The sequence below is a fragment of the Schistocerca serialis genome, chromosome 5, assembly GCF_023864345.2.
Source record: "Schistocerca serialis cubense isolate TAMUIC-IGC-003099 chromosome 5, iqSchSeri2.2, whole genome shotgun sequence".
Taxonomy (NCBI): domain Eukaryota; kingdom Metazoa; phylum Arthropoda; class Insecta; order Orthoptera; family Acrididae; genus Schistocerca; species Schistocerca serialis.
Genome location: NC_064642.1, coordinates 454,677,333 through 454,699,063, shown reverse-complemented (window position 1 = coordinate 454,699,063; position 21,731 = coordinate 454,677,333). Strand labels below are relative to the sequence as shown.

The 21,731-nt window shown below is 42.2% G+C and overlaps 1 protein-coding gene across 1 annotated transcript in view; it reads right to left on the bottom strand.

Annotated features, from left to right (window-relative positions):
• LOC126481065 (rho GTPase-activating protein 1-like) overlaps positions 1-21,731 on the bottom strand; it is a 96,046-nt gene that overhangs the window by 13,984 nt on the left and 60,331 nt on the right. The window contains exons 4-5 of the mRNA XM_050104549.1: positions 14,252-14,470; positions 6,335-6,433 (exon numbers count right to left, since the gene is read on the bottom strand). Of these exons, the coding sequence (XP_049960506.1) occupies positions 6,335-6,433; positions 14,252-14,470 (318 nt within the window). The remainder of the gene's footprint in view (positions 1-6,334; positions 6,434-14,251; positions 14,471-21,731) is intronic.

The window sequence follows — 21,731 nt, the reverse complement described above, 5'->3', positions numbered from 1 at the left end:
ATCCTATCAAACGCATGGCTACCTGTGAAAGTAGTCATGTATCTACAAACTAAGCTGTAACCACTGTGTTGCTATCTATGTGGACATGACAACCAGCAAATAGTCGGTCCACATGAATGGCCATCAACACCCAGTTGTTGAACATGCTGCCCAACACAATGTGATTCACTTCAATCAGTGCTTCACAGCCTGTGTCATATGGATCCTTCCTATCAACACCTGATTTCCTGAAATGTGCATGTGTCAACTCGCCCTGCAACATATCCCAGTTGACGTAATCCCCAGCCGGGTCTCAAGATCCGCTAGTCCCTGTCCTCAACCTATGCTCCTCCCTGCTCCCACTCCAGCACAACATAGCCTTTATTCCACCAACACACCCACAGTCCTTTTCCTCTTCTCTAATTCTCTCCTTTTCTGCTCCCTACCTTCTCCCAAACTTCCCAACTATGCTGAGCAGCCCTAACCCGTCCCACCATGTCCCTGCATACACCTGCGAGCAGCACTACACTTTCTCCCAGCCCTCTCTGCTATCCTCCTCTCCCTCCCTGCCCCATGCCGCCTCCTTACCCCCACCACCATACTGACTGTTGCTCCATAATGTGCACTTATGATTCAGTCCAGCCACAACAGCTAGAGACATAGGTCATGTTTGTCTGAATTGTGCTTCTGTGAATGTGTTTGTGTTTGTTTTCTATTTTAGAAGAAGGCTTTTTGGCCAAAAGTTAAAATGTATAGCAGTTTTTTCACTGTGCTTGTCTGCAACTCAATGTCTCTTCTATACAGTGAGTAGGAATTCATCCTTTTCATAATACTGTTGTTTTTGCATCCTGGACTTTCCATGTATATAATAAAAAGAAGTGGGCCACATACAGAAATCTGAGTAACTCCTTAAAGTACATGACCACTGTTTAAGGGAAGTACATTTTGTACTACAAGGACCGTATGAGTTAAAGAAAATTTCCTGCTGCATCATATCTATACAAGATGAAATCAAGAATATGAGTGAAACTTCCTGGCACACTCCGCCGCAGAGTGAAATTCTCATTCTGGAAGAATGAGATTTTCTGCTAAATTCACAGTGAAGCAATACGTTTAGTTTTCCGAGAGAAATGTGGTGAGTTCTAGAACTAGCAATGAAAGACCACTTTATTTTGGATAAAAGTGGGACTATTTATCAACATTGCATCTTTGTAAGTCAATGTACTTTTACTATTTTTCAAGTTTGTAGATTCTGTTACTGAACCACGTTTGGGAAGGTTGCAAACTAACTATCTACCAAATATCACAATCATAAATTTCTTTAGATGTGGAAATAGATTAAAGTCAAAGCGCGGGCAAAAAAGATACCACAGAGAAATTGAGTATGGCTGCTCATTTACCTACAACAAAACATGAGGTGCTGACTCTGACACTGAATGTGAGGTTGCTGCATAAACGTAAGAAAGGCAGGTTCCTTGACCTCCTAGAAGAGCTGGAGATCTTTTGCCATCACAAGAATGCCGACAGCGGCCTAATTAATGATCAGATCATTATGAAAAATGCACTGTTCTGGGAATTGTTTGAAAACTTGTTGTTAAGAAACAGTATAAGGTTTGACCCAGGGGGAATGAAGTAGCTCCTGCCGTCTTGCCAATATGTAGCTGCCATTTGGATACTACTGCACAAGTGTGATGGTTATAACATTGAACCTACAGCACTTTCTCCATGGTACGTTAGTTTAGATGCATGTACATTTTTAATAACAGCAATTCAGTGTATTGATTTTATTGTATTTATAATTAAAATCTGGTTGAAATGACACAGAGACTAATACTCTCTACATCTGTTACAGAATGCCAAGTCACACCAACCATCCATCTAGCTGACATTTGGCACCATCTGTGAACTACTCAGTTGATAAGAGGACCATCATACCCATCATGATTTTTAAATAAAGAGAAAAATAAGGCAAAGATAAAAAATTTAAATCACATCAATTCTAATAGTGACTTTTACCATTTGCCTCCTTGTGTCTTGGGAGGGGGGGGGGGAGGGGGGGGGGGTGTTTACCCATCTGACATTACACTTGTGTTTAAAGAATAAAAAAACAACTGACTCACAAGGAGTGAACCTGGAAATTTTCTTACAGTTTCTATGTTTACTGGCAAATGTGGAAACAAGTTGGACAGCAATGTAAAGAATTTTACTTATGTTTCATTTTATGTAATTCCCATGCAAATTGGAAGTTTTTTACTTTCCTTTGAATGTTATATATTACGTAGTTTATACAGAACGCACCATACAACCAATTGATGTGTTCTCTACACAGCCTACCTTCTTTATACAGTAATATTCCAAGAACTGTGACTGACGCCCGAACAACAGGGAACTGACATGTATCGGGACTAGAAAATAGGGGTATGTAATCTAATGTACAAGTCATATAGGTTATACCATGAGCTGTAACTTTTTATAGTATTGCCTGACCATGTACATCTAGTATTTTTAGCGTTGATAATGGCTAGGTACTAGCTGAAATCTGGATTTGCCAAATAAAACCTACAAAAAAAGGACGACTGATTGCTGCGCTCTATAATTTATAAAATATCACAGTTGCTGAGTGTGCCAACTTTCCTGATGGAAGGTAACCTGGTAAAGCTTTTAGTTTAGTTTTTCAGAACTTTATTATCTCTCTCTCTCTCTTTCCCTCTCCCTGTGTGTGTGTGTGTGTGTGTGTGTGTGTGTGTGTGTGTGTGTTTGTTCAAACATGTCATCTGATGATAATTTTTTAAGAAGCTGAAACTGGTAATGATACCAGTTGTGGGGACCGAGGGTGGAAAGATACAACAAAAGATAAAAGATATTCCTTTAGAAAGTATGTGGTAACCTGCTGGGTCACCATACCTTCTGGTGGGCATCATGAACTGGCTATGCCACAGTCTCCTATGTCAGTCGCAGTTACAACCAGTCTGATATCTTCCCCCCCACAACCATAGGGCACCCCTCACCTCCTTAACAGTGGCTGATGTCGCGAGCTGCTCAAGCACTTCTTTGCTTACAGTGTATTGTTTATCTACTGTGTCTGCATACAAAGCTGCTTATTCTGGATTACTCTGTCAGTTTTGCACTTTGGAGCTGTTTGTTACACCTGTGAAAGTTTGTACCATACTTGTGATGTGTATCTGTTGACTGTTGTGCCATTCTTTTATTTATGTTGCATGTCACAGCATAGTACAGTACTGTAACTAACAACAAGCACTCGAATATGCAGAAAAAATCTCGTAACATGTCATGTTTATCAAACTAAAACAATGCTGTAAAAATGATTGGTGATAGAAATTAGTTTTCTCTCCTACATATACACCCACCTCCATAGCTAAGTGGTCAGTGCAATGGACTGTCGTGCACAGGTCCTGGGTTCTATTCCAAGTACTGCCAGTGATTTTTCATTGTGGGAGGACTGGAATGGGTTGCAATCAGCCTCAAGATGCCAATTAAGGAGCTACTTGAACAAGTAGTAGTAGCTCCGAAAACTGAAAATGGCATGGAGAACAGGGTGTTGACACCACACCTCTCCATTTTGGCATCAAATTCAGAGGATGACATGGTAATAGGTCAGTATTATTGGATCAATCAGAGCCTGTGGGATGGAGTTTCGTTTTTACTGCAACTAACCTTATAATCCAAGGCTCAAAATAAAACCAATGATTAGTGTAGATAAAAAATAGATCTGGGGGAGGGGGGAGATCTAAAAACATGTTTCCAACTGCCTGTAAGCTACTAAAGGACTGAAGCACAAATTACTTTGTCTACAGTGAAATTTCATCTGGTCCACTTCATTACGGGCTTTCGATTGTGTACATAAAAGCAATTCACTCAACATGAAGATATTGAAATCACGAGGTAAAAGAAATGATTATTTGAAGTTAATTTTATTCAAATTATGGTCAGTTTCTTTAGGCAAGTTCTAAACAGAAAGGAGACTTAGACTTATCAGCTCACTTTGTAGTGTTTCAAGCTGAAAGCCAATACTTTTGTGGCTGGAGTAGTGGGAAAACTGAGAACTGTCTGGAGGGGGGAAAAATTCCCATGTGCAGTATGCCACAAAAAAGATGACAATCAGGGTCACATGTGTTTACGCCACTGTTAACTACCCCATACTGAAGATAGCTAAAATACAGGGCATTCTACAAAGTCTTGCATCCCGAATCAACAATACTGTTATCCTGTGTTATGCCTTTTAATGCATCATATGTTTCCTCCACAATGAAACAGAAATCTAATGAATCTGATGGGGCACAGGTTTTGAACAGGTTTAGAATATCATTGGTGAAGATATTACATAGGAACTGGAACCACTTGAATTTCACAAGCACAAAATATGCAATAGGTTATAATCAATTTTTGAATGTTTCCTCACCTTATAGATTGTGAGAGATTGTGGTACAAGTTCTACTTGTACATAATAGTGCAGTTTTACATACCCGTGTCAATGGAAGAGAAATCCAATCAAATAGTCCAACCCAATCTCTCTCCAGATTTCTAAGTTCACTGAAATCCATGAAGACTATTAAGTGTAGCCACCAAATTTCATTTTACAGTATAATGCTCATCTATATTACTAAACTGGTACCACATTATCCAGTACCAGTTGCAGACTGTTTATCTAATCGCTTCCAGGGAAGACAAAAATTTGATTCTCAATATTTCGCATAGCTGCTGACCAAATATAACAATTTAAAATCTATTCATTAAGAGGTATAGCCTAATGTAAAAAGCTTAACACAATAAAACAAGAATTGCAGTTAGAAATTTTCTGTCCCCTAAGGCAGTGTAACTGACAACGCACAAATACCTGGACTACATTCATCCAGTATTTGACTGAACATTTGCCTGCGAGAGTGGAAGCTGTCATCAAGACTAAGGGTGGGACAACACCATACTGAATTCTAGCATTATCGATGGAGGGTGTCACGAACTTTTAAGTCATTTTCAGCCAGGTGTCCAGATTCTTTTGATCACATAGTGCATTATTTCATTTGTAAAGCAATCAGATTTTTGAATCTGTTTTACACATGGCAGTTTGATTCTTTAAAGGATAAGGGGTTTCCTCGTTTTTAACCCTATGATAATATTTCTTGCTTCAGCTAAGAGATTTTCCCCCCTTGAGATGGTTGAAAAATTTTGGATCGAGACACCAGCTGGTAATGGTCAACATTGTAGGAGAGGTGCTCTCAGTCACTGAAGCTGGAGAGAGGGAGAGAGAGAGAGAGAGAGAGAGAGAGAGAGAGAGAGAGAGAGAGTGTTTTTACAGCTCTCTAGCAGGCCCACTAAGTATCCACAACAGGAATCTTTTGGTTATGGTATGTCTGATAGATGGAAGCATATCAATACAAGTGATAAATAGCAGTAAATGGCATTGTTGCATTAAAAATGTATCATTCATCATTGTTTTATGATGGAACAAGAGCCTCAGTTGCTGTGGTATTTGGTCAGTTAATGGGCACACGATATGCACTAAGGTCAGCAAGCAGAAGAAAAGGACACTGATGATTCTTTCTATGCATATCTTATCATCATCGTCACCATCATCGACAACAACAACAACAACAACAACAACAACAACTATTCATAGCACCACAGTGGACACTATGAATCAGCAAAATACAACTTGTTGCAAATCACCTGAAATTATGATCAGTGGGTTACTGTAATTAGCAATTAATGTCAGTACATGTCTCCTGAAGAAACACAATAGCCTGAAGAAGAGGAGTGATTACTTATGAGTTTTTCCTCTGCTACTTATCTTTTTAACACAATACTAAAGTCAAATATTTTGATGGAGGGACTGAATAATTTCAAGTTCATTTCTCATTTATTTATTTATTGCTTCATAACAGAATCACTTTCTCCAGATGAGGCTGAAACTTTACAGTTGCATGTATTAACTACAATTTATTAAGAGTATGTTGTTTCGATAAACACTTTTGTTTCTTATGGTGAAGACAATGAACTTAAAAGTAAGGACATATTTCTTTTTGGTCTTTCAATGTCTTTGACTGTACTTTAGAATGTATGGTCTGTATCTGTCAACAGATCGACAGCATTCACTATAATAATAGCAGATGTGTTCCTATACAACCTACTACCAACATTCACACTAACATCTGCACAAGACATTTTTGATATTGTTAGAGATTCGAGAAACTACCTCCTTCAAGGCAGAAGGGAATAAAGTCATGGATGCTGATAGCAGCATAACAAACATACAACTAAAACTATGTCAATATCAAAATGAAAAATTCTGCAACACTTAGGTCAAAGAGAGAGACCAAATAATGTACTGAATACTTACTCTAAAACAGCCTGTGGGATGCATATCTGATCCAGATGGAGATGCTGACTAAGTTCATGTAAGTAATTGACATACATCACTTTCCTGCCAAACTTTACACTGCAACAAAATTGACAATTAAAATTAGAAATCAACATAATATAATTTAGACATATGAAACAAAATTATAATTACCATTATTGCTATCATCATCAATGGTGTTGGTGGTGGTTGTGGTGACTGTAGCAGCAGTGTAAAAATGTTTGATCTCCAACATTTGATAATAGAAGTGTAAGTTTTCCTAGAACCTTGCACATTTTCAAATTGCCACATAACCACTAACATTTTATAGAAATCTCTCAAATGAAAATACAACCAAAGAATTTTATTCAAATGAATTTTCATTCTGTAGTGAAAAGTGCACTGTTCTGAAACTACCCGTCAGTTTACAAGTGTCCAGAATGAGATTCGAATCTGGACCCTTGTCTTTCGTGGTTAATGCTCTTACTGACAGATCTATACAGGCATGACTTACAACCTGCCCTCAGACATTTACTTCCATCACTTGTATCTCCTACATTCCAAACTTCCCAGAATTTCTCCTGCTTACTTTACATCAACCTGTACAGCTTGTGTGTGTGTGTGTGTGTGTGTGTGTGTGTGTGTGTGTGTGTGGTTTCCCAAATACAGGAAAATACTGCACCTGTTCTAGCACCCAAGTACACATTCCACTTACATTCAGTTAGTGAACAAATTATTACTGTATCTTCTCTTATTCTGTAAGTATTGCATGGTACTTACACACAATTATCTTATGTGCAGTAAAATTAACCCTTTCATTGCTATTGGCATACAAGTGTGTTCATTTATGCCATGTAGGTAGGGAGACCTGATGAATTAGGGTTTCATGTACACCTGAGTGAGGGATCAGGTAAACAAGCAAAATAGAATGGCATCTTGCTGTTATCCGCATTTCAACATTCCTGTCAGTACTGTCATTACCTGCTCTTCTTGGTAATGTTGAAAATCACTACAGCTTTTACCTGCTCCTGGGCCCTTTCCGCTTACGACTCATGAACTGTGTCAGTCATGTTTACGTGTTTGGTCAGATGACAATGTTTTCCTGTACCACTTCAGCAACATCGGAACACAATTTATTGGACAAGGATATCATGGAACTCCTCATGAATAGTAGTGGTGAAGATGGTACTGATACTTCAGACCTTTCTTCTGATTGTCTGGATGTATTGCTGATTCTTTGACACCACAAGGAACTTTTTCAGAAGGTTATTCTTCTGAAGAGGGAAAAGGCAATGAATTAGTAAGTATAACTTTGTCACAATAAAGAATGTGTGATTGGTTGGATGACCATACTGTGTCAACAGTCACCATTTTGTGAACACCTTTAGTTGTGTAAGAATAGAGTTCGTAAGAATAGACTTCAATGATTCAGCAAATCAATTATACTTCTTTGTACTTTTATTTAATTTGAATTTATTTCTGCCATTTGTAACGGGATAAATAATTACTTCACATTTCTTACCGAAAAAAATGACATTACCCAGCAGGTTAGTATAATGGATGTACATAGTGCATGCATCTTTGCATCCCTGGTTATGCGATGAACTAAAAAGTTTGAAGTGAATCAATATTATTCAACAGATTCTTTGCTGCGAACACCAATATTTTCACATATACTGTCCAGGGACCAGTACAAACTGATTCTGTGTTTACTGCACATTTGTGGAAATTCAGCCGCTTCTCAAGATATTCTTGTAAAAATACAGTCCACTGTAGGTTAACATTAGTAATAGTGGGAATTAGTGGAGTTGGTGGCAGGAGGAACAAGACTTCTGGTCAGGTGAATACAGGGATATAAATCCTACAAAATCGTATAGGGGTAATTTAGGGGTTGGTTAAATGTTGTTGTTGTCTTCAGTCCTGAGACTGGTTTGATGCAGCTCTCCATGCTAATCTATCCTGTGCAAGCTCCTTCATCTCGCAGTACCTACTGCAGCCTACATTCTTCTGAATCTGCTTAGTGTATTCATCTCTTGGTCTCCCTCTATGATTTTTACCCTCCACACTGCCCTCCAATGCTAAATTGGTGATCCCTTGATGCCTCAGAACATGTCCTACCAACCGATCCCTTCTTCTAGTCAAGTTGGGCCACAAACTTCTCTTCTCCCCAATCCTATTCCGTACCTCCTCATTAGTTACGTGATCTACCCATCTAATCTTCAACATTCTTCTGTAGCACCACACTTCGAAAGCTTCTATTCTCTTCTTGTCCAAACTATTTATTGTCCATGTTTCACTTCCATACATGGTTACGTTCCATACAAGTACTTTCAGAAATGACTTCCTGTCACTTAAATCTATACTCGATGTTAACAAATTTCTCTTCTTCAGAAATGCTTTCCTTGCCATTGCCAGTCTACATTTTATATCCTCTCTACTTCGACCATCATCAGTTATTTTGCTCACCAAATAGCAAAATTTCTTTACTACTTTAAGTGTCTCATTTCCTAATCTAATTCCCTCAGCGTCACACGACTTATTTCGACTACATTCCATTATCCTCGTTTTACTTTTGTTGATGTTCATCTTATATCCTCCTTTCAAGACACTGTCCATTCCGTTTAACTGCTCTTCCAAGTCCTTTGCTGTCTCTGACAGAATTACAATGTCATCGGCGAACCTCAAAGTTTTTATTTCATCTCCCTGGATTTTAATACCTACGCCAAATTTTTCTTTTGTTTCCTTTACTGCTTGCTCTATATACAGATTGAATAACATCGTGGAGAGGCTACAACCCTGTCTCACTCCCTTCCGAACCACTGCTTCCCTTTCATGCCCCTCGACACTTATAACTGTCATCTGGTTTCTGTACAAATTGTAAATAGCCTTTTGCTCCCTGTATTTTACCCCTGCCACCTTTAGAATTTGAAAGAGAGTATTCCAGTCAACATTGTCAAAAGCTTTCTCTAAGTCTACAAATGCTAGAAACAAAGGTTTGCCTTTTCTTAATCTTTCTTCTAAGATAAGTCGTAAGGTCAGTATTGCCTCACGTGGTCCACCATTTCTACGGAATCCAAACTGATCTTCCCCGAGGTCGGCTTCTACTAGTTTTTCCATTCGTCTGTAAATAATTCGTGTTAGTATTTTGCAGCTGTGGCTTATTAAACTGATAGTTCGGTAATTTTCACATCTGTCAATACCTGCTTTCTTTGGGATTGGAATTATTATATTCTTCTTGAAGTCTGAGGGTATTTCGCCTGTCTCATACATCTTGCTCACCAGATGGTAGAGTTTTGTCAGGACTGGCTCTCCCAAGCTTTCAGTAGTTATAATGGAATGTTGTCTACTCCCAGAGCTTTGTTGCGACCCAGATCTTTAAGTGCTCTGTCAAACTCTTCACACAGTATCATATCTCCCATTTCATCTTCATCTACATCCTCTTCCATTTCTATAATATTGTCCTCAAGAACATCGCCCTATGTATAGACCCTCTATATACTCCTTCGACCTTTCTGCTTTCCCTTCCTTGCTTAGAACTGGGTTTCCATCTGAGCTCTTGATATTCATACAAGTGGCTCTCTTTTCTCCAAAGGTCTCTTTAATTTTCCTGTAGGCTGTATCTATCTTACCCCTAGTGAGATAAGCCTCTACATCCTGATGTTGGCTTAATAGTGAGTTAAAAAAGAGGACTGCAGATAAGCTACTATTAACAGCATAGTGAATGCATTACTGTAGTGAATATAGACACGAAGCCCACACCTACCACAGTAGTACAAATTTATACACCAATTAGCTCCGCAGATGACGAAGAGATTGAAGAAATGTATGATACGACAAAAGAAATTATTCAGATAGTTAAGGGAGACGAAAATTTAATAGTTCTGTTGGACTGGAATTCGATAATAGGAACAGGAAGAGAACATAAAGTAGTAGGTTAATATGAACTAGGGGGTAAGGAATGAAAGAGGAAGCCACCTAGTAGAATTTTGCACAGAGCATAGCTTAATCATAGCTAACACTTGGTTTAAGAACCATGAAAGAAGGTTGTATACATGGAAGAGGCCGGGAGACGCTGAAAGGTTTCAGATAGATTACATAATGGTAAGCAGGTTTTAAAATGTATGACATTTCCAGGGGCAGGTGTTGTCTCTGACCACAATTTATTGGTTATGAACTGCAGATTAAAGCTGAAGAAACTGCTTAAAGGTAGTAATTTAAGGAGATGGGACCTGGATAAACTGAAAGAACCGGAGGTTGTAGAGTGTTTCAAAGAGAGCATTAGGGAACGTTTGACAAGAGCAGGGGAAAGAAATACAGTAGAAGAAAAATGGGTAGCTTTGAGAGATGAAATAGTGAAGGCAGCAGAGGATCAAGTAGGTAAATAGGCAAGGGCTAGTAAAAATCCACAGGTAACAGAAGATATATTGAATTTAATTGATAAGAGGAGAATATAGAAAAATGCAGTAAATGAAGCAGGAGACAAGGAATACAAACGTCTCAAAAATGAGATCGACAGGAAGTGCAAAATGGCTAAGCAGGCATGGCTAGAGGGCAAATGTAAGGATGTAGAGGCTTATCTCACTAGGGGTAAGATAGATACTGCCTACAGGAAATTAAGAGAGACTTTTGGAGAAAAGAGAACCACCTGTATGAATATCAAGAGCTCAGACGGAAAACCAGTCCTAGGCAAAGAAGGGAAAGCAGAAAGATGGAAAGAGTATATAGAGGGTCTATACAAGGGTGATATTCTTGAGGACAATATTATGGAAAAGGAAGAGGATGTAGATGAAGATGAAATGGGAGATACGATACTGCGTGAAGAATCTGACAGAGCATTGAAAGACCTAAATCGAAACAAGCCCCAAGAGTAGCCAATACCGCAGTAGAACTACTGATAGCCTAGGGAGAGCCAGCCCTCTCAAAACTCTACCATATGGTGAGCAAGATGTATGAGACAGGCGAACAGACTCCAAGAAGGATATAATAATTCCAATTCCAAAAAAAAAAAGAAGCAGGTGCAGACAGATGTGAAAATTACCGCACTATCAGTTTAGTAAGTCACGGCTGCAAAATACTAACACGAATTCTTTACAGACAAATGGAAAAACTGGTAGAAGCTGAACTCGGGGAAGATCTGTTTGGACTACATGTTGGAACACGTGAGGCAATACTGACCTTGCGACTTATCTTAGAAGCTAGATTAAGGAAAGGCAAACCTACGTTTCTAGCATTTGTAGACTTAGAGAAAGCTTTTGACAATGTTGGTTGGAATACTCTCTTTCAAATTCTGAAGGTAGCAGGGGTAAAGTACAGGGAGTGAAAGGCTATTTGCAATCTGTACAGAAACCAGATGACAGTTATAAGAGTTGAGGGGCATGAAATGGAAGCAGTGGTTGGGAAGGGAGTGAGACAGGACTGTAGCCTATCCCCGATTTTATTCAATCTGTACATTGAGCAAGCAGTAAAGGAAACAAAAGAAAAATTCGGAGCAGGAATTAAAATCCATGGAGAAGAAATAAAAAGTTTGAGGTTCACCGATGACATTGTAATTCTTTCAGAGACAGCAAAGGACTTGGAAGAGCCGTTGAACGGAATGGACAGTGTCTTGAAAGGAGGATATAAGATGAACATCAACAAAAGCAAAACAAGGATAATGGAATGTAGTTGAATTAATTTGGGTGATGCTGAGGGAACTAGATTAGGAAATGAGTCACTTACAGTAGTAGAAGAGTTTTGCTATTTGGGGAGCAAAATAAATGATGATGGTCGAAGTAGAGAGGATATAAAATGTAGACTGGCAATGGCAAGGAAAGTGTTTCTGAAGAAGAGAAATTTGTTAACATCGAGTATAGATTTAAGTGTCAGGAAGTCATTTCTGAAAGTACTTGTATGGAGCGTAGCCATGTATGGAAGTGAAACATGGACAATAAATAGTTTGGACAAGGAGAGAATAGAAGCTTTCAAAATGTGGTGCTACAGAAGAATGTTGAAGATTAGATGGGGAGATCACGTAACTAATGAGGAGGTATTGAATAGAATTGGGGAGAAGAGAAATTTGTAGCATAACTTGACTAGAAGAAGGGATCGGTTGGTAGGACATGTTCTGAGGCATCAAAGGATCGCCAGTTTAGTACTAGAGGGAAGCGTGGATGGTAAAAGTCGTAGAGGGAGATCAAGAGATTAATACACTCCACAGATTCATAAGGATGTAGGTTGCAGTAGGTACTGGGAGATGAAGAAGCTTTAACAGGACAGAGTAGCATGGAGAGCTGCATGAAACCAGTCTCTGCACTAAAGACTGCAACAACAACAACAACAACAACAACAACAACCAAAGAGTGGTTCCACTTGTGCTGGGAAGTATATTAGCCAACAGTGATGTGTACTCTCCCATAGCCTGCAGCAATCGTTGAGTGAGTCAGCCGCCCACCAGTCAGGTGCACAGTGTGTTCCCCCCCACCAGCCAGCTGAGCAGGCAGGATACTCAGTCCTCGAAGCCGTGAAAGGGTTAATATGCTGCTTTTATGCATTTTGAATGTTACAATGTTACCATTAATAAAAAGTGTACACATCAACAACATGGAGAATACAAATTTTATTGCAGAAACTCAAAATTTTTGAAATGTGATAAATATTAGTGTAAAATCACTTATGAAAGTGGATGGATTTTTCAAGCAAATATCACATTTAGGATAAACTTAAAAGTCAAGAGTACAGTAAAGATAAAAACAAGAATACGGGAAATGATAAATAGTGTGCTTTTAAGTGTTCAGCCAAACTGTTTTCTCCATTTGACGCACGGTATTTTAACAGTCGATCCAAGCATCCTCTTCTTGTACTCTGAGCCATGTTATAATGCATACTCTGTGTCTGGACTTCAACAAAGATATGGTAAGTATGCTTTATATCACAGCTCATTGATATTTCCACAACCAATCCACTCATCATCTTCAGGTTGTAATGGCTGCTTGCTGCCTGTCTGGTTGGAGTCTAGACATCAATTATTCACCTGAAGGAGACAGTCAAGTCTGCTGTTGAAATATTTTGCAGAAAATGGAAACAACTCGTCTGAGGATCTGAAGATAATAGATAATGTCTAAGACCAAAACTGTACAATTGAAAAACCAATAAACAAAAATGACAGCTGCAGGTGTCAGTGAATGAGTATATCAGGCCATTAAATTCTAGCCAGTTTAATTTTCTAGATTGAAATTGATGCAATCAATCATGTCAAGAAAACCTGACATATCAGAGAAAATAATGACTTTGCATACTGTCACCCTAATACTGATAAATTAAAGCATAACAACTACACGCAATTTATACTGATGTCAATGGATGGCAGTGACAAAATGATATAAAGAGGGAGAGTAGAGGATATATGCAAGGAAATTGATGTCCTATTTAAAGGAACAAAACTTTATTGTCCATTTGTCCATGGATTACTTGTAATAATATAGTCCACATCATTCAGATAATGAATTGAAATATTAAATCAAAATTTTTGTCTCTGGATTGCTGAATAGAACTTTTCTCTTCCAAACTAGACACATTATGGAGACTAAAGCAATACATAAAAAGTGAACCCGTTCAGAATCAAGGAGGTGACAAAATTCTTAATGGATATGTGAGATACACCTTGGTGCCTGTTTTCCAGTAACATAATTTCAATGCTTATTGCCTGTCATCACGAAATCAGTTTAAGCATACTGAATATTCACAGTATGCAACAGCTGCTGTATCTAGATCTGTGGATATTGCTGGAGGCAGTTGCTAATCTGTTCAGTGATCAATTTCAGTAATCTTAAATGCATTGTCTTATAATCATTTACTTTTATATTAATGCTATAAAGAAAAGCTACAGGAAGTAAATGATCAACATTTCTTTCAAATTTACTAATAAACCTATGTGTTTACCTTATAGCAGCACGAAATATCTGCCATATTACTCTGATGAAATTTGTTGGATGGACTAGATACAGAGCCTTAACATTCTTCTTGTATTTCCGATCAAAGGCCTTATACGCTTGCCATAACCATGACAGTGATGGTTTATTTTTACTTGTCAGTCCATAGTGGAAATAAACAAGACTGTAATCTTGCTCAACATATTTATCCAACGTATACATCAGGTACCTAAAACAGAATGAAAATGTAGGGTTAAATATCCATCTTTCATTGTGTTACAGATACAGTTTATTTCACAAATGCTACTACTATAATATACAAGAAAGGGGGGGGGGGAGGAGATAAAATAATATGACCACTCATATACTGTTGCATAACGCTACCAAGACAATGTGAATTCTCATGAAGTAGTCCTGAATTATGAACAATGAAATTTCCTTGAAAAGAAACTCTTTTGAATTCCTCAAGAAACATCTAAAGTAACATGTCTTTATTGAGCTTCCAGCTCTTAATATTCCAATCATGCAACCATAGATATTCTGAAAGTCACATTTTATCCCAATGTTAATTTTTAAAATATCTCAGTTGTAAGGTAGGGCACCAACCTCTTTGACAATAAAGGAAATAATACACGTGTCAATGAAAGAACAAGGAGACACAATGGTTTTAACAAGCCTTAGCAGCTGCCTTTATTTACATTGAGACTCAACATATGATTGGTCCAAACCATTAAGAAACCTCTATTCAGGAGTGGATCATGGAAGGAAGTGACGTCATTTCAGACTGAACAAGCATGAGCTCAGACTGGTGTGGCGATAGATGGCATCAAGATAGCCCACCAGACTCACCTCCTGATGCAACTGAAAACTTCACAGAAAACCCAAGTTGAGTTGCACGTAGGTTACGCAGTTGTACTGTAATCAATGGTATAAAGTTTAATCATCCTACAATTAACTGGGAAAATTACAGTTTTGTTAGTGGTGAGTGTGGCAAGACATCTGTGAAACATTATTAAATGCCTTCTCTGAAAACTACCTAGAATACATAGTTCACAACCCCACTAATCGGAAGCCATGAGTGAAAGCCTAAGATTGAGTTCTGTGTATTGCTCACTACGGCCTCCATTCCACATCGCCCGTTGGGGGTGAACACACATAAATGCAAAAATCATTAGGACAGACACCACAAGACCATTGATAGCCACTAAAGGGGGAGGGGCACCCTGGATTGAAGCCAAAAGGTCCTGGGATTCCAGGATCCAATACAGCCTTCGACTCACCGTACGTTCAAGTAATTTGCGGAGGGCACCAGTTAAACTGACCGGACAACAGCTGTCCATCAGAAGAGCCAGTTTACCCGATTTCAAAATATTGAATAATGAAACATTCTCACCACTAGGAAGGGAATTCCCCCTTGATTCCGAAGTGGTTGGTTGGTTGGTTGGTTGGTTTGAAGGCGGGAGAACAGACCAAACTTCAAGGTCATCGGTCCCTTGTTCCTAATAAAACAATGCCACAAGTGTGAGAATAAAACGGATGAAACATTTAACACAAAACAGAAAGAAAGGAAAAGCCACAAGAACGAAGGAAAGGCAACGAACACTAAAAGGAACAAAAGAGGACAAGAAATCAAAGAGAGATGCTAGAAACAGAAGAAAGTAAAACATGAAAGCAGATTACAGTAGCTGGCCAACCAAGAGAATAAAAAAGGGAAAGCCAGCCACTCTGCAACACATTAAAACCTCTACCCTAAAAGCACTAGGGTGGAGGTCACAGAGGGACAAAGGACATGCGCTAAAATCTACATAGATGTATAAAAGCCACTCTCACAGATAAAACGTAAAACTAAAGCTGCTGTGGAGGCATTGTCACCCAACACCGAAGGCAGGGTGCTGGGAAAGTTAAAAGTCTGCCGCAGGGCGGCGAAAAGTGGGCAGTCCAGCAAGAGGTGGACGACCGTCATTTGGGATCCACAGCGACACTGAGGTGGGTCCTCTCGACGGAGTAGGTAACCATGTGTTAGCCACGTATGGCCAATGCGGAGCCGGCAGAAGACAACTGGTTCCCTGCGAGAGGCTTGCATGGAAGACTTCCACACATTCATAGTCTCCTTAATGACACACAGTTTGTTGTGCGTGCTCTTTTGCCATTCCATCTCCCGAAGCTGGAAAACCCTGTAGTGTAAGACAGAACGCAGGTCAGCTTCGGAGATGCCTATCTCCAGAAGCGGTTTCCGTGACGCCTGTTTGGCCAGCCTGTCAGCAAGTTTGGTGCCGGGGATTCCGACGTGTCCTGGGGTCCACACAAACACCATGGAACAGCGGGACTGTTCCAGGGCATAGATGGACTCCTGAATGGACGCTACCAGAGGGTGGAAAGGGTAGCACTGGTCGATAGTTTGTAGGCTGCTTTAGGAGAAATGACTCGCCAGGGCATGAGCGGATGTACTCAAAAGCACGAGATACAGCTGCCAGCTCTGCAGTGGAAACACTGCAGCCAACTGGCAAGGAGTGCTGCTCAATATGTTCTCCATGAACATAAGCGAAGCCTACGTGACCATCAGTCAGTGAGCCAACGGCGTAAACCACTTCAGAGCCCCGGAACTTGTCAAGAATCGACAGGAAGTGACAGCGGAGAGCGGTGGGGTTAACCGAGTCCTTAGGGCCATGCACAAGGCACAGACAAAGCTGCGGCCGAGGCGTACACCATGTAGGCGTACGTGAACAAAGCGCAAGTAGAGGTGGTAAAAGGGAGGACTCCAGTTCAGAAGGAAGGGACTGTACGTGAACCGCAATTGTTAGCCCTGATCTGGGCCACCGATGTGGGAGATGGACTGCTGTGGGCGGGTTGGTTGGTTTTGGGGTTTGATGTGGGCTAAACATCGAGGTCATCAGTCCCCAGATCCAAACAGACATACTTGTAAAAGGCCTATACAGTAAAAGCGTAACCTCTGCACCCAGAGGGAGGGAACACCACGGGGTACAGAGCTAAAATGAACACCACAGCAACACAAAATAGAGGACACTTAAAAGGAGCAGAGCAAATAGTTGACTAGAGTAAAACAGACTACAGTGGTTGATGGATCAGGTAAAAGGTCAACCTCTCAACTACAAATGAAGAACCTCCAGCTGGAGAGCGTTGATAGAGGTACCAACACAACTTGTTAGCATAAAAGACACTATTTTGGTATCCACATCACAATTAAAAGTCACTGGAGTGGGTGTAGCCTGAGAAATCATGCGACAGCACCCACACTAGAGCGAGTGATAAAACCCAGCTGCACAGATAAAACATAAAACTGAGTCAGCTATTGAGGCATCGTCACCTAGAATTAAAGGAAGTGCAGCTGGTAAATTAAAGGACTGCTGCAAGGGGACTAAAAGGGGCAGTCCATCAGAAGATGAACCACTGTCAGCCCTGCATCACAGCGACACTTGGGCGGGTTCTCACGACGAAGGAGATAGCTGTGGGTCAACCGCGTATGTCCAATTCGGAGACGGCAGCAAACAACTGAGTCCCTACACATGCCCCTCAAGGATGAGTTCCATACGGCTGTGGACGACTTGACCATGCGGAGCTTATTTGGCGTGTTCATGACAGACCATTCAGAGCTCCAGACATCGCGGACTTTGCGATATAGGGCTGACTGGAGGTCTCTTTCCATGAGACCAAGCTCCAGGGGTGCAAAGTAGTGGCCTGCTTGGCCAACCGATCGACACGTTCGTTTCTTGGAATGCCGATATGGCCCGGGGTCCACACAAACATCATTGAACAACCACACTTGGCAAGAGCAAAAACAGCATCTTGAATACCAGGCACCAAAGGGTCCCGAGAAAAACACTGGTCGAGTGGTTGCAATCCACTCAGGGAGTCACTGCATATGACAAATGACTCCCCAGGGCAGGAGGAAAGGTGAGCGAGTGCACAATAAAGAGCAACCAGCTCTGCAGTGAAAACACTGCTTCCACAAGGCAGGGAATGCTGCTCAATGTAGTCGCTGTGGATGAAAGCAAACCCAGTGCATCCATCGGCCACAGAACCATCGGTGTAGACTACATCTGCATCGCAAAACGAGGCAAGAAGAGCCAGGAATTGTTGACGAAGACTGGGAGGTGGAATGGAGGACTTGGAGTCACAGGACAAATCCAGGCAAAGCCACAAGCGAGGGAGGGACCAAGGAGGGGTAGAAGAAGAGGGCCAGAAGGATGGAGGAAGGGGAAAGGACTCAAGTGACGAGAGAAGGGAGTGAAAGCGGACCGCGATGGGAGGACCCGACCTGGGCCGCGGTTGTGGGGAGGGGAGTGCAGAAGATGGAAAAAGGAGCCTGCAGTTTGGGTGGTTGGGCGAGGCATGGACGCGGGCGATGTATGACACAAGCAGCTGTTGTCGGCGGAATCGTAGGGGAGGGATTCCAGCTTCTACAAGAAGGCTAGTTACCGGACTAGTGCGGAAGGCACCTGTTGCCAGTCTGACACCACAATGGAGAATCAGGTCAAGGATCTGCAACGTTGAGGGTACTGCTGAGTCATACACCACGCTCCCGTAGTCAAGACGGGATTGGACTAAGGCCTTAGAGAGCTGTAGGAGGGTTGTTTATGCAGCCCCCCAAACGATGTGGCTGAGGCAGCAAAGGATGTTGAGGTGCCGCCAGCACCGTTGTTTAAGCTCGCGAAGATGAGGTGTCCAAGTGAGCTGAACATCAAACAGCATGCCAAGGAAGTGATGCGTCTCCTCAATGCGAAGGAGTTCATTGGCAAGGTAGAGCTCTGGATGGAGGTGGACCGTGCGACGATGACAGAAATGCATCACTCGGGTGTTGAAGGCTGAGATCTGAAAACCATGGTTGGATGCCCAAAAATGTGCCTTACGGATAGCTCCCTGCAGCCACTGTTCAGCAACACTGATCCTTGTGCATCTGTAATAAAGACAAAAGTCATCGGCATAAAGAGAGGAACAGACCGATGAGCCCACCGCACCCGCAAGACCATTAATCGCCACCAAAAAGAGGGGAGCACTGAGAACCGAGCCCTGCGGGATACCGTTCTCCTGAATATGAGCAGAGCTAAAATATGTGCAAACTCGAACCCGAAAGCAGCGACTGGAGAGGAAATTCCGTAGAAAAATTGGAAGTGGACCCCATAAGCCCTATTGGTGCAGCGTAGCAATGATATGATGGGGCCAGGGGGTATCGTACGCCTTCCGAAGATCAAAGAAAACAGCAACTAGATGTTCTCCGCCGAGTAAAAGCTGTACAAATACCGACTCTAGCGAGAATAAATTGTCGATCGCTGAGCGGCCCCGATGTAAGCCCCCCCCTGTTGCTGGACTAGGAGGCCCTGAGCTTCGAGGATCCACATGAGCTGCCGACTCACCATCCGTTCCAGGAGTTTGCACATACCGTTGGTAAGGCTGATAGGGCGATAGCTGTCAACCACCAGTGGATCTGCACTAGGTTTCAGCACCGGGATGGTAACTCTATCCTGCCAACGAGTTGGGGAAACAGAGATTCGTCCAGATGCGGTTAAACAGGGTGAGTAATTCACCCCGACAGCGTGCCGAGAGACGGTGAAGGAACTGGTTGTAAATTCGGTGTGGACCTGGAGACGTATTGGGGCAAGCTGTAAGGGCACTTTGGAACTCCCATTCACTAAATGGGGCGTTGTATCGTTCCCAATGGTGTGTGCGAAACGACAACTGCGTACGCTCGGCCTGCTCTTTAATGGTGCAGAATTCTGCGCTGTAGCCTGCTGTCGCGGAAATACGAGCGAAGTACTCTGCCAGATGTTTGGCGATGGCGACTGAGTCAGTACAAAGTGTACCCTGAAGAGAAAGGCAAGGGACAAATGCAGGAGGGAGAAAGCCAAAAATGCATTGAACCCGCGACCACACCTGAGATGGGGAGGTGCGAGAACCTATAGTGGCAACATATTGTTCCCAGCAGTCCTGTTTGTTCCACCGGATTAACCGCCGAGCCCGGGCCCGCAGCCATTTAAAGGCAAACAGATTCTCTAGGGAAGGATGACGCTGGTGTCATTGCAGGGCTCGCTGATGGTCCCGGATAGCTTTTGCAATCTCTGGTGTCCACCAAAGGACTGACTTACTCCTTAGGGTACTTAAAGATCAGGGGACAGTTCCCTTGGCAGCAAAAACAATGGCCATAGCGACTTCATCCACTGCCAAATCAATGTCACCAGGAAGTGGAGGAATGGCCATAATAGCTGAGGTGTAGGCTGCCCAAACAGCTCCACGAAGAGACCATCATGGCAGCTGGTCAGGGGGTTGGGATTGAAGAAGAGAAACCAGGATAGGAAAGTGGTCCATACCACAGAGGTCATCGTGGACCCTCAAACTGAGGAATGGAAGAAGACCTGGGCTACTAAGAGAGAGGTCAATGGCCGAGTATGTGCCATGAGTCAAGTTAAAATATGTGAGAGCACCTGTGCTAAGGAGGCAAATGTCCTGCTGTGCCAAGAGAGCCTCAACGTTCCTACCCTGGCCCGAGATCTGGGCCCCACCCCATAAAGGGTGGTGGGCATTAAAGTCCCCCAAAAGGAGGAATGGCGGAGGGAGCTGGGCAAACGTGGCAGCTAGGTCGGCAAGAGGGACAACCTCATCTGGGGGAAGGTAGAGGGAACATATGGTAAGCTCCATTCCTGCCCATATTCTAACAGCCTCAGCCTCGAGAGCCATGTGAAGTGGCACTGGGGCACTAGGAACAGTGGCAAGAACATAAACACAGACACCGCCAGACGCCCTGTCGTATTCTAAGCGGTTCTTATTGTAACCCCGGTAGCCACAGAGGGAGGGGGTCCGCCGAACAGGAAACCAGTTTTCCTGCAGGGAAGCGGCACAAAAGCTGTTTCAACTCAGCAAGGTGGTGGAAAAAACCATGGCAATTCCATTGAAGGATAATGGTATCTGACAGTGAAGACATGAAAGAACCCAGGGAGGATAGGTCACGCGTTAGATGTGCTCGCCACCACCGATTGCGAAGTAGCCAGATCAAGTTCCATAGGAGCTGCGGGTTGAACAACATCTAGCTCCTGAGGGGTCACTAGATGCTCCACATCATCTTCAGGTGCAGTGGTGAATTCCTTTTCTGTCTCTATGTCCTTCTCCTTTTGCTTTTTCTTCTTTTTGGTAGGGTCTCTTTTGTCCTTCGGTTTATCAGGCTGGTGGGCTTTTCCGACCCAGTCTCATGGACCGAGGAAGACCTGAAAGCCCTATGGCCCTCAGGTGGTGGCTTTTTAGCCACCAGCTGACATGTGGAGGGGCAGTAACCGTGGAAGGGAGGTCAGCAAGCAATCCCTTCTGCGCGAGGGGAGCCGGAGGAGGCGGGCACTTCTCCGGCGCAGAGGTAGGGACTGAAGTCCCCAAGGAAAGAGGGGTTGTTACTCCCAATGTTGATAACGGGGGAGCAATGGAAGAGGATGTTCCCCCAACTACTTGGGGGGCAGGAATGAAGGGGCCCACAAAAAGCGGCTGGGCTT